The 20,162-nt window shown below is 34.2% G+C and overlaps 1 protein-coding gene across 2 annotated transcripts in view; it reads right to left on the reverse strand.

Annotated features, from left to right (window-relative positions):
• Sgcz (sarcoglycan zeta) overlaps positions 1-20,162 on the reverse strand; it is an 871,344-nt gene that overhangs the window by 304,994 nt on the left and 546,188 nt on the right. For both annotated transcript variants that reach the window (XM_033765395.1, XM_033765394.1), the window contains one exon: positions 5,745-5,939. In XM_033765395.1, the coding sequence (XP_033621286.1) occupies positions 5,745-5,939 (195 nt within the window). The remainder of the gene's footprint in view (positions 1-5,744; positions 5,940-20,162) is intronic.

Consider the following 20,162-nt stretch of genomic DNA (forward strand, 5'->3'; position numbering starts at 1 on the left):
GTGTGAATGGTATAAACTGATTCATTTATTTTGCTGAAAAGTAAAGTATTAAATGTCAAGATTCCTACTCTTACACCCTAAATTCCAGAGCCTAGAGAAGCTTGCATTTTTCCAACTGTCACTATCAATGTTGACATATAAGGGTATTCACAGAATCTTGTGGCAGGAAAATTAATCAAAAATGAAGAAAATAATAGCCAAAAGTAAAAAAAAAAGATAGATTAATGATATGCTTATTCCATAAAATTTATAGCAGTAAATAAATAATTGTAGCAATATAAAGTATAATTTCTCACAAAGACATCACTCAGCTAAAAGTAATACACTATTTGAAGTGTATGCCCACATATGAAATTATATAAAAGCAAGAAAAATATTGAGAATTTGGTTATCACTATAGAGTTAGGAGGTGTTGATAAAGTTTATTTTTTAATCTAAACTGTAGTTGAGCAGGTGTTCATTTCGTTGCTTATTATTATTTGTGCCAAAATATATGTGACACAATAGTTTCTAAAATAAAATATTACATAATAAATAATTTAAAGTGTTACTGATGGCAATTTTCTGTATGAAAAGTCATGTTTGTCCCGTCTCTTTCGCTGTATAAAATCTTAGATAAAGAGGCTGCTGAGAGTTATTCCACTTGGTATTATAAACACAAAACTGATTTTTCAATGGAGAAAATAATAAATCCAGCTACGTAGAGCAAAGAAGCTCCCCTTGTGTTCTGAGGCCTTAAACAGCAACAAAGAAAGCTCGTTTCCAGTCTCAATTCTGCCCTGCTCAAGGCAGCCTTTGGAAGGACACAAGTCACAGTGTAATGGACAATTATACTCATCTCAGTGCAAGCCAAGGATGGATATTTGTCCCACAAGTAGGTGTGAAAGGCAAATTATCTGACAGACATTCTCTTCTAACTTAGGAAAACAGAGTTGGAAAAAAAGTCAACAACCCTGCATCAGTCTCGGTGAGGAGAAATAGATAGTGGCCAAGGTCATACAAATGTAAACTGTGATGAAGAGTATGGAGCAAAGGCTAAGTTAAAAAAAAAGAAAACAAAACAGATGATTATTTTAAATTGAAGCTCTCTGCGTGTTTGTCTACATCTATAACTTATAGGAAAGAAATAAAATCCATTTGGCACAAAAGTGTAATTTTGCTAATAAATGGATGGATGAGTAAAACGCAAATGTTCATTCAAAGTAATAGTTCAGGGTAGAGATTTAAATTTTAAAATATCATGGGATGGGAGTAACAACTTTTTGAAAGATACATTAACAAATGACAATTTATTGCAAATGTACTTTAGCCATTAAGTACCTTGATAATGCCTATGATGGTATATTTGGATCAATAATGGCAATAAAAAAATAATTCATTTAACATTTATTAGAAATAACACTGGATTTGACTCATAAAGTGTATATAACTTTAAATTTCCTTAAAATTAACTTCAAATATTTTAGCTTTAAAGTAGGCCAAGTGAATATCATAATATGTATACTTTAAGTTTTAGAAAAATACATACACATAAAAACTCTAATAGAAAAGAAGAAATGACTATGGCCTAGAGCTATAAAAAGAACAATATCTAGAAAGTGTTGATATCCCTGTAAACGTATTATTGAGTTCCATAACATAGATAATATTTATAATGAAGAAAAGCAGTTGAAACTAAAGAAAGCAATATTTTGGTCTTACAAACTAAAGAAAAAAGAGAAGCTGATCAAGGATTTACCTAAGTGAGGCATTGTGCATTTGTGTGTGTGTGTGTGTGTGTGTGTGTGTGTGTGTGTGTGAATATGGGAGATCATACAGTAATCTTGATAAATCATTGAATAAATTCATGCCATATTGCTATAAGTGAAGTAGAATACCACATTTAAAGTTACATAGGAAGAAATTACAGCAAAATACTTAATAATAATGAAACTATACAGTAATTTCATAGGACAATTTGCCTACATTGAGAGGAGAGTGTAAGTCGAAGCTGAGTGACCAAATGTATGGAATAGTAGAAAATGGCTCCTTGTAATACACGGATGGTTGGATTAAAAGATCCTCCGTTCCTTTCCAACCTAAATGATTACGATATTCAATACTGCTTGAAATTTCCTTTCAGCCATCATATAACGTAATCATACAAGCCATGAAAAATATCCCCCACAATTTTTCCATTCAATTAAATGTTTCAAACATTAGCCACGTTTGGGTATTCTTGAACTCTAAAGTGCAACATTCAGAATTTTGCTTATGTTCTCATTCATTTCTACCTAGTGAATATATCTAATAGTGTTTTGACATAGATGGATATCAGCAATTTTAGCATTGACTTTAGAATTGAAATAAAAACATCACTGTATTAATTTGCAATTTTCAAATATAGAAATAATGTACCCTGCATGAGAATTAAACCAGGTATGAATTCTTTCTCAAAACAAAGACTGATAGAATGCGAGGCTGCTCCATTTGCATCGAACCATAAAGACATTGTACCAAATCAGGCAAACAACAGCAGAAACAAATGCCATGTAATTGGATTATACTGATCGTGGTAAAATGAAGCTCCAAAGTCTCCCTTTCAACTCATTGCTACATGTATCAACTCACATAGTCAGGAAATTATTGTTTATATCTAACCTGTGTCTTTCAAGCTGGAGTATAAACTCATTTCCTTTTTCTGAGTTCTCTGCGATATGTATCTCAATAAGCGGGATGATTTTATTTTCCACAAAATGAGAAACAGAAGTTAATAAGGTCATATCAACCATACAGATCATGTATAACGATATTCATAATGAAGGACTCTAAGAGCATCATGAAATACGTTGGCAGCTGTCTTTGCTGCCCTGAAAATACAGTATTTTGATAACAATAACATGCCCAGTTTGTTCAAATAAAAGATGTTAACAGCCACATATTTCCACTTACTGGACAGCAACAGTAATAAAGAAAGTGCAATACATTTTGAAGAGATCAATAATATTTCTCAAACAATTTACACATCATTTCTTCTTCGTGCTATAGTATGGCAACTAGTCTTTGGTATAGATATAATCACAATGTGCTAGTAAAAACATAAAATAGATGTTTTACTGATCTAAAGTAAAAGGATTAAAATTGCTTCATATTTTTCAAGTATATACTTCATTTGCAGTGTTCAAGACTGCAATAATCTGCAACTATTTAAATAATTCTAAGTTTCTCTGAACAATTATGAATAAATTCATTGAGATAGAGTATTATCTTAAAACAACGATTTTGGTACAATCATTAGAGCTTCATCTGTCCACTAACTTCAGCTATACGCAAGCAGGTCACATGGTTGAAGGAAGGACAGTGTTCTTTTTTATTATAAAAAAGTAAAATTATGATTTTTTTTTGAGACCTGGTCTCACTGTGTAGCCCAAGCTGGCCTCAAAATCACAGCCACCCTCCTATCCAGCCTCTCTAGGGCTAGGATTACATGTGTGTGCTATTACTTCCAACTTCAAAATTATGATTTTTTTTAAACAAAGAAACAAACAAAAAGAGATGCTACAATCTTTTTTAAATACTAAGGTTCCTATGGAACAACCACATTTTTAATGCCCCCAAGACAATGTTGGCGTTTGTCTTCTGGCCGTGTGAGGTTCAATTTAGACAGCGCCATGGGTGGCAGGCACCCTGAGGCCTATAGCAATCCGGAGGACATAGGTGACGCATTCATTTGCTTCCCACGAAGGGTTTAGCTGTTCTTGGCATCAGCATGGGGAAAGGTGTTTTGAGTGTGAGGTATGAAGTGAGTAATTATTCGGTTAGTATATTTTCCTAATTAATTTAAATACACCTGATAAACTCACATGGCGTGGACCTGAAAATTCCAGTGTTGTGGTCCTTGGATGGCATTAAGGCTTTCTGGAATAAGAAAGCTAGTCCTATCTTCTTAAAGCTTTGGGGCTGGGGATTTAGTTCAGTGGTTCTGCACCTGCCTTGTAAGCTCAAGGTCCTGAGTTCACTCCCCAGCAACCCCTGCCAAAAAAGCTTTGGACAGATATTTTTTTGATGCAAGAAGTACACTTACTGAAATTTTAAGGTCCAGAGAAGTCCATTTCCTTTAAAATGTTATTTTTTAGTTAAGCAAAATAAGGTTGAAAAGCAGGAGTTTTGAGATATTTATGTTAAGGTTGCCCAGCGGTAACTGCAGAGGTACAGGCATTGCCGTACCATGAGGTAAGTGAGCCGCTAGTGCAGCTAGCAGGTGGGGGGAGCTTGGATGAAAAGCTCACCAGAAGGAAAGTTAGTGACATTTGTGCCAAGATATTCCCAAATGAGAGAAAACAGCCAACTCTGAGACAAAGAAGTTCTTCAGATGTATTATCAAAGTACTTCACGAGCAATGATTTTCCGAGTAGCTCTGGCCTGTATTTCTAGCCATTTACAGACTCAGCTGCTTTGATCCATGGCTCTGATCATGTCTCCATCTTTAGGACACAATTATCACTCTTTTTTTTTTTTTTTCTAAAGTGGAGACATATTGGCTCCTGTCCGTCAGTTCTTCTGTGTAGGATTACCCTTCAAAATTTGCACCAAAGTTAGGAAAGTACAATCATTGCTCAGCTGATTTTTCTTCACGAGCATATGGTATTTTGTATGATTTACATGGTTATAGATTTTCTGTCTGGAAGTTAAGGCATCTGCCCTCCCAAACTCCTGACAAAGTTAACATGTATAGCAGTCTTCACGGTGGCAAGATGCTGGGCCCAATTTCCCTTTTGAAATTCTGTTTCAAGTTAGAATTAGGTATTGACAAGATCAGAAAGAAACTGCTCCTACTAAATCAATACCCCCAAAAGGTGAAAAAAAACAACCCAACAGAGGAATATCAATTCAGTTAAAGAGCCTGTTTTAGTCTCATGCTTGAGGATGTAGAGGGTAATAAAGAATACTAATAGTGTGGCCAAAAAGTGAAAGATACCTGCTGAACTGTAAACATACCTGAGATCTCTATGGCAAAGGAGAATTGTTAAAAAGTATTCTAGAAAAATATAAAGACTTAGAAAATACAAAAGGGGCTAAAGTAAACTTCACTAGAGCAAAGATTTTTCCCAGGTGAACCCTGCTAATAAGTTCATTGGAAACATTCAACAAACTGAAGTCAAATTCATCACTGAATTATCAAAGTATTCATTAATTTGTTCATTTTCATAAATTTTATTTCACGTCTGGTTTATCTCCTGTTTACTAAGTGTGTGTTCTTGGAGCATGTGGTCACTACTGGATAGCATTACAAATAAGGTCGAAACAACCAAGAAGAAATTCTAGGATTTAGTTCCATCATATATTATGTTACATGGAAAGGAAATATAAACAAATGAAGAGGTGTATACTCTGTAGGAAACAATTCAACAGCAACTGTGTTTCATAACATTATGGTGACATATCTCTAAAATTATTTGTCTCTTAGATTCTCAGGAACATTAAGCCATAGTATATACTTATTAGATAAATATCTTTGCAGTTTCTAATGAATTGATGTGCTTTGTTACATCATGATCTAAGTTTTCCATTGTTAAATTACAGGTAATAATGTCATACGTGTAGCATCACTAGACATTTTGAAAGCAGTCTTAAATATAATTATTCTTGAAATTTCAAAACACGTACTTCTAAAACTTGAGATGAATAATTTTCGTATAAAATAATAAAAACAGTAGCACTGGATTGAACTAAATCAATAGATGCAAAATCTTGGTGGTACTTACCACAGTGAAATTCATAACTTTCAAAATCCATATTGTCATGGCTAAGTTAACTATCATGGTAACCAACAGCAGAAGGACAAAGAAGTATAAGCACCTCTTTCGCCATCCATAAATTCCCACTGGATACAGTTGTGCATTTTCAGTTCTCGGTAGGTGGTTCTGTTGTGTTGCCAAAATGTATTGTTCTCGTGTCATCTGCAGAGAGATGGATAGGAGAGGAGGAAGGAGAGGGGGCGAGGGGTGGAGAGGGAGAGAGGACGGAGGAGGAGGAGGAGGAAAAGGGAGGTGGACAAAAGAGGAGGAGGAGGAGGAAGGGAGAGGAAGGATGGAAGGAATGAAAAGAGTGAAGAGAAAAGAGAAAGAAAAGGAAGGAAGGAAGGGGAAGTTAAGAGAAAGGAAAGGAGAAACAGGGAAAGCGGGGGAGAAGTAAGGAAAATAAATGGAGAGAAGAGAGAGAGAAGAGAGATATTAAAAATAAAATCCACAGATTTTGTGTAAATCAAAAGACTAAGGATCTCAGAACAATGGGTAGCAAGCGCGCACGTAATTATCACTGTATCATTAAAATGTTGTGAACGCTCTCGCATTATTTTCACCAATCCTATTCTCGAGAGCTGCCTGAGAGTTCCATGGAGAAGCACACATTATCTCCAGGGAGATTTGCCCACTCCAACGGGAGGTTGCTCTCCTAGCTCCACAACAAGGTATGCAAAATTCAGCAACTGTTCCCACATCCAAGTTTGAGAAAGCCAGACACCAAATGTATCACAAAGTTTTCTGTACCTCTCTCTAAAAAAGTAAAATATAAACCAGCCTATGTGGTGGAATAAAAAATATTCATGCATTTGCAAGTCTATAAAAAGAAGATATTCTTTTATCTAGACCTCTAATGATATAGATATCTAATTAAATTTTTACTCACCACCTTGTTGATTTATTTTACAATTAGAATATTGTGATTCATGAATTTAATGTACAATTTTGGAAAAAATGGCTCCGTTTGTGTTGGTGTGGGAAAAGATGGCGGTGGTCATGTCTGTCACCTGATGCAGAGTTTGTAAAAGAAAACAAAATTTTGCCAGATGCTTCTGTTTGCAACCAGATTATTTGCAAACAAAAATGCTTGTGAACCAAGTTACCACTGAATATGTAATACGGTATTATTGAGAGACAGTACAAACATGATAATCTTGGTAATAAAATGAGAAGTCCTTTAAGATGGTAGAAAGAGAATGCCTTTCAAAGTAAGTCACACTTGAAAATGTTGAAAGTCTTGCAAAGGAAAGATGAAGTTTCTGTCAGCATTAGCGATCCTAATTAGAGTGGGCTAAAAGCAAAATGAAAACTGAGAAAGTGGAGACCGTGGATATAGACATTTTTTGAGAGGTAAGGAAGAGCAGACAAGGGTATGTCGTTCTGCACGGGAGTGTCCAACAGGGGCCAGCAGAACACTATATGAACGGCAGGAGAAAGAGGGAGAAAACGTACTGAGGAGCTTTTAATACAGGCCAGCACCTGAGGATCCACCACTGGTATGAGGCAAGAGTTACGTGTGTCAGAAGTAGAGAGGGTGACAGAAGATCACTGGGTAGCGAGGCTACGCAAAGTGGAGGTGACACAGATAGGTCAATAACCCCACGCGAATTATCTTTGATCTCAGGGTCCAGACCTGATAGACAGATCCGGGCACGTGCACAGCCGAGAAGAGCTGAACAGTGGTCGGAGTCTGCAGGTGCCCGGCTCTGGACAGGAAGGACTGAGCGTTGTCTCTCTCTCACGGCCCCTTCTGCAGAGGCTCACTATGGCACCGCAGGCTAGTTGCATTTATTTCTATGTCTGAGATTTGGAAGTAGTAGAGCCTTCTTTTCTTATGGTCTTTCCATTGCCTTGGCAGTTTGATTGTTTATTTCCTAAAACTGGAAGTGGAAGAAGGAAGAGGCATAAACGAATGTTACCAGATGTGTCATCTCTCTGGATGTCTACAAAAAATCTGAGAAATATTAGATTCATAACATCTGTGAGGCTAGAAGAGTTTAATGAAATTTACAATGCAGAAGAAAATTGTTTAAAATTACTATTTGCTACATTAATGGTGAAAATAAAAGCTTTTTGTGGAACGTTCTGTTTTCCTTTCTGCAAGAGAGCGACGGCTCGAGGATGATTACGTGACCCTGCCAAGTGTGGGCCACTTCTCCAACCCCATGAACCTCCACGACAGACTGTGATGATTTCAAAGTGGCCAAAAGAACAGAAAATTTAGGAGGAAAGTTGGAACATAGCTTTGTAAAATTTCAATTTGGAGGAAGGTTGGAACGCAACTTTTTAGTTTGGTTTCAACAAAGTAAGAAAGAGGTCTTTCAAGATTCTTACAAACACTCATCTGTGAGAAACCTATTATCCTCAGTTCACATTTTGCCAATCTGATGATAAAGCCTCTAAAAATAACCCAATTTTATATTGAAGTAATGTAATTAATATCATTTTCTGAAATAAAACATTTAGTCGTTTCATCACACTAACCACATAAATACTGATTATAAGGGAAAGGTGAAAATGCAGAGGCCGGAAGAAAACAATAAATTACGTTTGCCTCCCATGCTAGTCTGATTCTTCAATTTTACAATATAAAATCCAGCATATACTTTCTGCTTAGACCTGTTCTCCTTGGATGGGAAACCCAGACATAAGTGAAAAGCACATGTCTCTGGACAGTAAGGTGGGTAATTTGCGAAGTTGTTTTTAATTTAATATTATGAAGCTAGTGCTCGGCACACTGAAGCAACAATGAGCAATATCTCTGTGACCCGAAAAATTAAATTCCACTCTCAAACCTCTGACATTCGTCATTGAGAATGCTTATGCTCCAGAAGTGGTAAAACCATATTGGAGTCACTGTTCACTGAGTGTTGATCTTGTTGGATTTAACCATACAATTAACTGCTACTGGTCCAGAGAAGGAATGGAAGGTGAGAAGCTAAGCCATTCCCAGACTTATACGCTAAGGTTCAGTTCCAGTGGTCATGACCCTTCCATGGTCAGTGTCCTGGGGCAGGTCACTTAGACCCTCTCTGTCCTGCTTTCCTCAACTCTCAAATGAATATTACATCGATTTATATAAGGTCAAATTGAGAGTCAGAAAATAGGATTTTAAAGTGTTGTTTTCATTTTAAATAGTAAAAGTGGTCCTTTTCAAAAATGTATCTTCCACCCTTTAGCTATCTGTCCCTTACTTAAATGCTGTAGAAGTATTTTTTCCTGGAATTAATTTTTAAGAGACACAAGTGAAATACAATTTTCAAAACAATATGCTGTAAGTATACAAATTATGTGCTGTGAACTTTATACACCAAGAAAAATTTAGTTTTCTGCTCCGAGAAAATGAGTCTCTAAACAGCTACTCATGCTGAACGAGATTGAAAACAATACTGTAAAGTCTACTTACTCTGGCAATTTGAACTTTTCCTATCCATGATACTTAATGTGCAAAGGCACATTTCAATGTGATGGTAGGGAAATTTTGCTATTTTAGAAAAACATTCATTTGAAATGATTATTTTTTCACTTAGTTTATTGGGAAAATGCTGAAGTCAGGTTTATAGCATGGGGAAAAAGGTGTTCTTTTTTTTTTTTTTTTACACCCTCTTACTGAATTTTAAGAATGATGAAAGATTATCAAGGTCAAATATGCCCTGTTGGGATGGGAAATAGAAGAAAATTCTAGCCAAGACTGACAGAAAGAGAAGCTTGAATAGACATCAAAAGGGACACACATTCCCAAGAAATAGAAGTTTTTTTTTTGTTTTGTTTTCTTTAATGTGGACATTTGGGAAGAAAGAAGGGAGGGGACATGGACTTGAGAAGAATTAAGATGTGTTGTGTGCATATACCAGCACCTCATAAGAAGTATAGTCATCGTATCCTACAAACGTGTGCCAAAAAATAAAATATAAAGAGTGAGCTTTTCAAAAGGGAATTTTTATTGACTCACTAGTACTTCCAGCTCTTTTGTCTAACTCAGGTGCCTTAAAATTAATCACCTTTACTCAGGGACCATTTAGTCAACACTTAATTGGATATGAACTCAAATCATAATTTGGACACTTATTTAGGTAACAACTTGAAGTTAGGCTCTTAACATGGGAGTAGTTAAATTCTCAGATTCTACATACAAAAATACATTCATTAAAGCTATTTGGAAGGAGGCTGAAAGTGTTTGCCTACTCAGAAATGATCAACATTAAGCAGTAAACCAGCGAAGACAGGCTTGGGCAGCGTTTACACTAAGACTGCAAACATGAGATGCCTCTGAGTGATCATTGCTGCACATGCACAGTAGGGAAAAAAGAAAATGCTTTAAGAAAAAAAAAATCACCAGAAACACAACAGGGACTTCACGTTACAAGCAGAAAGCCTACCCTTTTAGGAATATACTAAGTAGGGGAACAGGTGGGTCAAATGGAACCTCTTATCCTAGTTCCTTGAGGTGTCTCCATATTGATTTCCACAGTGGCTGCACCAGTCTGTACTCCCACCAACAATGGAGAAGGGTTCCTTCCTCCCCACAGCCTCTCCAGCATTTATTATTGGTTGATTTCTTGGTAGCATCCAGTCTTTCTGGGGTGAGGTGGAATCTCAGTGCTGTTTTCATCTGCATCTCTCAAATGACCAGTGATGTTAAAGATTTTTTCGTATATTTATTTGCTGCTTTTACTTCTTTGTCCGAGAAATGTCTGTTCATTTCGGATGCCCATTTTTGAATCAGGTCTTTGTACTTGGGGGGGGTCTGATTTTTTTTTTTATTCTAGATAATAAACCTTTACATAGTGTCAAATAGGACAAAAATGTCCAAAGAGGAAGGGGAAGTAGGAGGGATTGGGTAAGGGAAAGAAAGGAAACGGAATTAATCCGATAAAATGAAATAATGGAAACCAAGTCTTTGTAATTAGAGAGGGCTGGAGCGGTTAGAGTGAGGGCTGGGGAATGGGGAAAAAATAAGAACCAAGATATAGTTTGTAAAAGCACAAATTTCCAGTGATGAATGTCATTGTATGGCATACCTAAAATGTAGCAATAAAGTTAATTTTTAAAAAAGAAAGCCTACACTATTCACAGCAGTAATGACTTACAGGAAAACATGCTTGAAAAACAGCAGCGAAACAAAGAATTTGAGAAAGAGTAAAGGATGCTGGATTTTACTCACATCAAGAGAAAAAAATCTTAATGAGTAAAGAATGGTAGAGTTTGGCTTCTATAATCCTGGTGATGAACTGAAGAGCACCACTGCTTGTCAAAGAAGCCCTGCACATAAAATTCAAAGCACTATTGATAGCCATTTGTCAACTATGAAAATGTTATAGTTCATCAAATTATTACACATGATGTAGATAAAATAATCGTTACTGTTTGAATTTAGGCTAACATGGGACTATCTATGAGTAAAAAGTAGATGACTGATAATCAGAGTTTAACCCGCTAAAATGATTGAGATACCGTAAAAAATAAAAATAAGTGTCACTTTTGAAATAACAAGTTTGATTAAGTGAAGAAATAAATACTAGTACAGTAGTCAAAGACATGCGAGAGGTAGTAAAACAATCTTAAGAGCCAGGAGGAAGTGGAATCACTGCAGCAGACCTCTCCATCAGCGCTGGGTGGAGGGAGGTCCTGCTAAGCCCAGGTATTTCCTGATCTCCCTTTGTTTCATACAGGAGACCACGGGTCGATGGAGGAGAACACTTCCTTCCCTTCCTTCTGCCATCCTGTTCAGATACACCTGTGTCGTGAATACGCTGCGCCTTCACACCAAGGACAGGAGAGAGGGGCTATGCTACTTTCTCCTTTTTTTTTTTTAATGTTCCATAATCAAACTTCTCTCTTGGTAGGTGTCAAAATGCTAAAAACGATCAACCGGCTCTTCTTGTTAGCAGAGGTGCCTTTCACAGGATGCATGTGCTGTTCTCTTTTTCTGTTGTGTTATGATTGCTTCTTGTCTTAGTTCACAATAATATTATAAATCCCTATGGTTATATTCGCTTCAACACCAAACACAGAGCTAGGCATACTATAGATGACAAAGAGATTAAAATGTATTGCACTGTCATGAATTGCCAGCTTCCCAAACAGACCTTATCCCGGTGGCTTTGTGGTAGAAATCTGCTGAAATTGAATGAATTTTCATTACAAAAGAAAAGGGCACTTTGGAGTCATTATACCGCCTTGTAGTACATTATTATTTTGTCCATGGGCCTTATTAAATAAATATTTGTTGACTGAATGATGAATGTGTTATAGAAAATAATTCAGGCAGTTGAATGAGATTGCATTTGATTTAAAATAATATTATAAAGTCATACTAATATTATTTTTATTTATAAATTAGAAAAGCTGTAATTCTTAAAACAGATGATATTGTAGGACTGGTACAGTGGTTTTTGAGACAATGATCTCTGAAACATATCTCTAAATCTACAATGCACTGTTAGCCCTGATGCTGATGCTTTAGTACTCTAAATAAGAATCTTTTGAAATTTAGGAAAATGAAATATTTAATTGACATGGTGTCACTAGTGCTGCTGATACTGCCTCAGTATTTAAGGCAATTGTGCCAAAATGTCCAATAGTTTCATTGATTAGGTCCTGTATTCTTGGGATAAATGAAGTCATCATACTTCTCATTGTTTTCATGTGATTCTATCATTGTTAGTCCTCATCGTCAGCACTCTTTTTCAGGATTTCTTTGTGTCCTAGCAAGATGATCTTACACATTTCCAGCTTCTCCCTTATTTCTTGCTTGTGTTGTTTGGTTTCAAGAAACATATTCCCCAGATAGAAATATCATCTTGCTTGTTCACATACTGAACAAAATGTTTCAGCACTTTCTACTAAGTAGGCCCTTTCCTAGAAGGTATAAATAGAACAGTGAAGCCAACAAATAAAAATTCTTGCCACTCTGATAGAAACAGTGAGCAAAAACAAATACAGTACATGGTAAATGAAATATTAATGAGGAGCTTAGTAGTGCAAAGAAAGAGGATGATAATTGAAATAACAAACTTTGAGGATTTGAGGGAGGACTATGTTTCTGCTGGGCTATGGACATTTCAGATAAGGGCAGTCATGTTCTGGGTATACCTGCGAGGCTGGTTGCGTTGGAGCAAAGAGATTGAATGTCAAAGTAAGATTAGATCATTGAGTGATATCCCATGGTGCACTAGAAAGTTTGGCCTTGATGTCATTTTCCATCACTACCTCATATAAAATGATGTTTTCTCTTCCTCCTTGTTCATTTTTTCTTCCTAGTACCTAACTATATCTAGTACCTAACTATTCATGCACGTGTATTTCGCCACTACCAGTAGAATAAAAGCCCTACACAAAGAGCAATTTGAGGTTGTTTCCTGCTATAACACCCTCAAGTTGAGTGAGTGGCTCCTCAATACAATTTATTGAATAAGCTGTTAACTTATGGTTCCTATTAATCCAAAGATTTTTTTATACATTCAGTAAGTATTTGATAAGAACCTATTGGATGAATTTTCCGTTTCTCCTTTATTTATGAGGTTATCTCCTTCAATAAACAAATAAGGTGAGGTGATTAGAGGGTACAATTCATGACCTCTTAAATTTCAACATTTTTTGTACTATATGTTATTTTTATCACCTAACCATTTGTATTTTTTTTCTGGATTGTTTTTTATGTGAGGGTGAACACACCAAAATTTAATGTAATGGCAGTAATGTAATACAATTTAATGATGAAATAATTATTGATTCATAAATATTTTTCTCATTATTGAATCTTGTCAGTGAACATATTTTCTATGAAAATTCCTAATATTTAGAACAATCTGAAAATTGGTAGTTTTACCATAAATTATTTTAAAAATTATTTTTAAATTCAGGGAATAAGTACTGAAAAATGCATTCTTACAGAATTTGGGAATATAACCAAAGACCAAAACGTTTGTTGAAAAGAAAGAAATAAAGTTATATAATTTGAATAAACTAAGAGTTCATCTTACAGAATTCACTGGCAATCCCTATCTGCCTCTTAACTATTTCCAGTAACTTTTAAAGGATAATGTTTTACTTAGATTTATTAATGTGTAATTGAAAATAACTTTTACTTTGTTAATATATTTAAGGTGGGTAGAAATGATAATATATGATTATAAATGATTCTTTTGTATAAACAGGGCCATTTTACAGATTTTGAAAAAAACGAAACTTCTTTAGGTACACTGCCCTCAGTGAGACAGGTTATTACCTTAACAAACATAAAAGCAAATGGTTTAAATATTATTTATTTCAATAATTTTACCTTACTCCAATGATGAAATCACTGTTTTCATGAAGACTATTAAATTGGAGAAGGAAAATAGCTGATTAAACCAAACGGCATGGTAAGCACATCTGGTCATTGTCATTGCTACAATGGATAAGAAACAAAGTACATTCTCTAGAGATCTGCATGGCAGACTTAATTCCAGATTTCTTAATGTGTAAATTGTTTTCTGATTGTATTTTTTAAAATTGTGTATTTGTAAAGATGCGTTTTTTCACATACTTAGAGATCATTTCCAGTCCATAGTACTTACTTCTAGCTTCTTCTACTGAATGATTGTAAAGTCCTCGCTCATGTACAAATCAGTGACCTCTGTAGCATACACTGAACTGACTTAAAAGTACATATCTCCAATGAGGAAGCAGTACAGAAACTGAAAAAGTTTTACTAGATGGATGTATATAAAACAAAATTATTTCAACCATGTCAATTACTATTCTAAGAATAACTAAAAAGATAAAAAAAAAACTATGTGGTCTTTGATATTTAGTTAATTTTATTTACTTAATATACACATTATTTTAGAAAAGGCGGATTAGAATAATAAAATGAACCAAAATAAAAAAATCGCCCTATTTAAAACTTAAAAATCTAAAAGTAATATATACATAAATTTTAATTTAAAAATAAGAAAGTAAAATGAAAATTACAATTTATTTGAAACATTTTATTGATTTAAGGAGTCATAAACACTTGTTCACTAGCTAAATGTGTGATACCATATTAAGGTGAAAAGTAAATGCATATTCTGGTACCATTTGTATCACTTTGCATTTTTAGACAATTTTGCTAGTTTCTGCTACATATGTTAATATCAAGCTTGCATTTTATAATACTAAACTGAAATAAAAAACTTCCCATTTGATCTGAAAAGGAGGCACAACTAAGTATTTATTTTAAATTATACTCACTAAAGTCAGTTTCTATAAGAGAAAAGAAAAGGAATCCCTTTCAGTATTGCGCATTTTAACAATAAATGCTTCTTTTTTCAAGAGACTTAACAGTACTAATGCTATTAACATCAAACAAACATTCAAATGAGATTATCATGTGTCAGATGACAATACTCCACAAGAATTATCTGACTCATTACTACCCAACCCACAAACAAAAATACTATTATTACCCCCACCCCCTTGTTTTTCAATTAATTGATTATATTGGTATATCAAGGTATGTAATGTAGTGACGTTCATCACTGGAAATTTGTACATTTACATAATGGATCTTGGTTCTGATTTTTGAGACAGTCTTTCTTTTTAGACTGGGCTAGCTTCAAACTTGAGATCTTCCTATCTCAGTCTTGGGCAGCGTCCTTCTCCATGTGAGAATTATCAACCTGAATTACAACATGTAGCTTTTATAGCTTCTTTTTATAAGAAAGATGAGACCTGGACTGATTAAGTCTCTCCAAGAACCTGCAGAGGAAGAGCTGTAGAGGAGAAGATGTAGGAAGAACCTTTGGTGCCTAAACTTTTATTCTCAGCCAGACCCTTCGTAGCCCATCGGCCAAGAACTAAGGAAGCCTTTTGCCTAGATGGTTTCCCTAATTTATCAACACTACTTAACAAAATTTAACATCATGAATCTCCTTCTAGTAATTAAATATTGCAAACTCCAAACGAATAAACAAACTTAGTGTCCCACAAATGAATAAAAACAGATTTTTTATTGAATCCTGTAGACTCATGGGGGCATGATCGTTGATGGTTTTTTAATCTTTAATTAAAATATTTATAAAACTATTTATAAAATATATGAAATGTGTTATGTACATGTACCAGCTTCCTACAGTGTATGTAATCATTATGCAGTGCAAAGATGTGCCAATAAAAGTTTTTAAAAAATTAAATGCCAAAACAATGCAGTTAGTAACACTTTTGGAACATCCCATCAAACTTGGAAATATTAGAATACGCAAGTTGGTGGAGTAATGAATTTCTGAAAAGTATTTATTTGCTATCTCCACACTTTATACCCTTGGTTTTGTTAGTCTTACTTCTCTGTGTTTGAGGCAGTCTGATGAGCGAGGATTCTGGGCCAACGACAATAGCCAAGACGTGGGTAACGTCAGAAGACAGCACAATAATAAGTGGGTTTTCTATCCATCAGCACCGTAACAATTTTATCTTGATTTTCTTTGTATGTTTTTGTATGTGAACAGACAAGATCTGTATCAGTTTTCCTGAATCTAAGCAGATGATATATGAGGCAGGTGAGGCTATGGCTTAAAATTACTACTTTTGCCTTCCTGAGTACTCTAGGTTGTCTGCTGAAATGATTTAAAGAGTGGTTAACCATAAGTAGGTTCGAAGCGCCGCAGCTCTGTGTGGGTAAAGGTCTATTCATGCATAACTTGTTTTACTGCTACTCAACATAAAGTAACTATGATGAAAGGTGCTGGAGAAAGATGGGCCGAATAAAAACAATCACAAACATGGGATGCTCAGTTAAGCTATGCAAGAGAAAGGCAAGAGCAACCAAAGAGTTCAGTGGATAAATATTAGGGTAAGAATATGCAAGGAAATTATTAGTACAAATAGAAATGTCCCATCCATAAAATAATCAGAATTCCAACATTTGATGGAATTAAGTATTCAATTCTACTATGATTTTTCCACCATCTAATAAGTTTCAAAAGACTTGTTTTGGAAGTTTAAAATATTATAATATGCTAAGAGGAAGATTCTAATAAGAGAAACCTGATAAAAACACTTAAAGTTAAAATAACTGTAGCGATTATAAGCCTCCACTTATTAAAGTTACTCTTAATAGTTACTTGAAGAAAATATTAAGTAAAACTACTAAGGTGTCAATAAATAGATTAAACTAATAATAGAAATAAAGCTACACAGAGAAAAACAGTAGTAAACCTTGAATTTTTTAAAAAATAGGAGTTCCATTTATTAATAAATGGAGTAGAATAAAATTGTCAATATTTTGTTTGGCTTCATTTTGTTGCATTGGTGCCAGGGGTAAAACTCAGGTCCTTGAATTTGGGAGACAGGCATCAGCACACTGAGCTAAACACTGGGCCCCCAGTGTTTTAAAATTTTTGGACAAACATCTTGGTAGATAATTATTGCTTTATATTTCATTAATTCAGATGAAAACTAATTTTAAAAAGCTGCAGTTGCTGTATAGTATAGGGATGGCAATTGGGTTATAACACATTTTTATTGTGATCAATTTCTTAAAACTGCCTGGAGAGATTGGTGGAAAGGGCTTCTCTCAGGATCCAGATTACGGGACAGAAGACTGAATATTCAGGAAAAATTTGCTTATATTTGCCATCCCTTTTCTCTTTCAAAGAAGTAAATAGAACACTAAACTACCATTTCAGTAAAAATGATTTTTTTGTGACTCAAAAGATTGTACCACACAGACACATATACTCTCTGTGAGATACATTGCTTTAAAATAGTAGAATTTCAGGGCTAGGAAAGAAGTTTTCTCATACATTTGTTGCTTCTTTTTTAATCATAGTGCTCAGTGTGCATTATCGATTACCATACCATAGTCAAAATCTATTATAAACTTCCAAATCCTACACCATGAGGCAATACACTCATGGAAATGACAGTTTGCCCAGAGACACAGCAGATTGAGCACGTTTTGCATAATGTTGCTTCAACGGCCATATTGTTTCACCAGTTACTATTATTCCTCAGTAGAGACAAAAAGCAAAGCACTCTGTACAAGGCAGGAAGCCATCACACCAGAGATTTCTGAAAATGTTGATGACACAATGATAGAGAAATATAATAAATCATTGAATAAAAAGTAAAAGTGAAGTGTACTTCCTCCAAGAATAAAAATAAAAACACCCTGTAATGATGTCTTTCAAATATATAATTAAAAATAAGATGCTTATATGGATATATACAGACCCACTATTTGTATAGGTGATAACACGTAATCCCACATTTTGTGGAGCCCTCTAAGTCACGTAAAATTCTTCTATCTCATTATAGTCTTTAAAATTATAGATGAAATTTTTCTTTGATTTGTTTTTAATAGTTCACGGGAAAATATTTATTTTTCATTAATGAATATGCCTATCAATGATATGTATTCAATTAACTTGCCTTCTCTCAAAATAATATATATGACAAGAGACATCAATTAACAAAGACTTAGTTATTTTTTTAATCAACTCATTTTTTCCTTCTTTTTCAAAAATTACATGCTCCTACTTTGAGATATGCAATTGTGCAGGATTTCTTAATAACATAACACAGCATGGTATTACATGTAACACTAAAAAATGTTTTTTTTCTGAGCATGATTATGTTATAGATAAAGGAATGAAAACTCCTGTTTCTGTTCATAGGGCATTCACAGATTCCTTAAAGCTTTCAATGCTAATCTACTTGTAAATTTAGGGAAAGGATGCTACTGGAATTGGGAATGTGAGAATTATGTATTGCTAGATGTGAGACTGGGAGACAGATGGGCTAGAAATGAGCAATGGTAGACAGATATTATATGACAAGATCAGAATCTGATCCCCAGGGGGCAGAAGTCATGGACAATGTAACTTGCAAGTGACTACTGTTTCATAAGTGGATTGAGAGTTATTCTGAATTTATTTTTACAACATGGTTTAGGGTTAGATCTTGGCAGAGTTATAGTCTAGGTTAAAGGTTTTTAATTTTGTAATAAAACTCAATTAGTATATGAAAAAGTATTAGAAGAAACAGCTAGAAACCAGATAAATATTATTTACATATAGTAAATATTACTATGAAGAATGACATGAGGAGACAGATGAGGAATTGGACACAAAGAAACCAAATACTGAAGGTTACATTATGCTAATTTGATTTTGAGAAAAAATATGAAAATTAAAAATGAAAGAGTTGTGGATTATTTAGTGCCAAAATGAAGCTAAAATATTCACCTTTATTATCATGACAATAATTGAAACATCACTAATATTTAACTGAGGATTTAATATATATTCAAAAGCTTTCTTGCTTATATAATATTTCAATCACATATAAGATTCAGGATATTTATTTTTATATGTTTACTACAACTGCAAACTTCAGCAGTAACCATGTGAATATTCAGCAAAATTTATGGATGAATAAAACTTCATAATATTTATTTCTTCTACTTTTACCTCTTAAAATGATCAGTTGTTTTTGCTAGACTCCTTGCTGTTTCCTGGATTTTTTAAATATAGGGTTATATTTAAACATTTCATATACAATTTATTTATTTATTTATTTATTTATTTATTTATTTATTCTTTTTATTGAGTTTATTGATACATTTTAGGTATACAGTACAGTTGCATTCATTATTGGGATCGTGTACCTTTACATGACTGGTCTTGGTTCTCATTTTTTTCTCCTTGTCCCTGCCCTCCCTTCATGCCCTCCTCCCCTCCCCACTTACAAACACTTGATTTCCACTTTTTCATTTTCTCATATTTTTTTCTTTTCCCTTGCACTGTTTAAATGACATAATTTGATGGTTTCTTGCAAGTTTTTGTGAGAGCCACTTACCTAAAATCTTACTAAAATAGGAAATAACTAAAAAGAAGAAATTTGACAGCTGAATAAAATTGTTTGAGAGTAGAGATCACTTATTTAATATGAAAATTATGGCATCATTTAATAATATCATGCAAATAACTTCATTAAAATATACAGTTTAGAACATCAAATTGTTCCCAAAAACTCATGCCCACTTCTTAAGAGACCAAATCTAACTAAAGTTTAATTTTTGTACTCATTTTTTTAAAAACAGAGACCAAGTCTCAAAGTTAGACATTAGCATTTAAAAGCAAATATGCAATTTGTAATCAATTTCCATTTATATATTAGGTGAAGTTTAATGATTACCTGCTAAATGATGATAGGCTTCAAGTCAAACTTTAACCGAGGATATAGCAAAAACTAATTTTTTAAAGTCACAGCTTTTAAAAACCAATATTTTATAAGACAAAAGAAAATATAGGATTGATGGACTGAATATTTTGAAATTTCAAACATTCTTATTAGAGTTTGAAAAAACAAGCAAAATGAGCAGAAACAAATAAGGAAGAAGAAACAATCTGTGCT

This window comes from Fukomys damarensis, unplaced genomic scaffold, assembly GCF_012274545.1.
Source record: "Fukomys damarensis isolate Sample0158 unplaced genomic scaffold, DMR_v1.0_HiC HiC_scaffold_18, whole genome shotgun sequence".
Taxonomy (NCBI): Eukaryota; Metazoa; Chordata; class Mammalia; order Rodentia; family Bathyergidae; genus Fukomys; species Fukomys damarensis.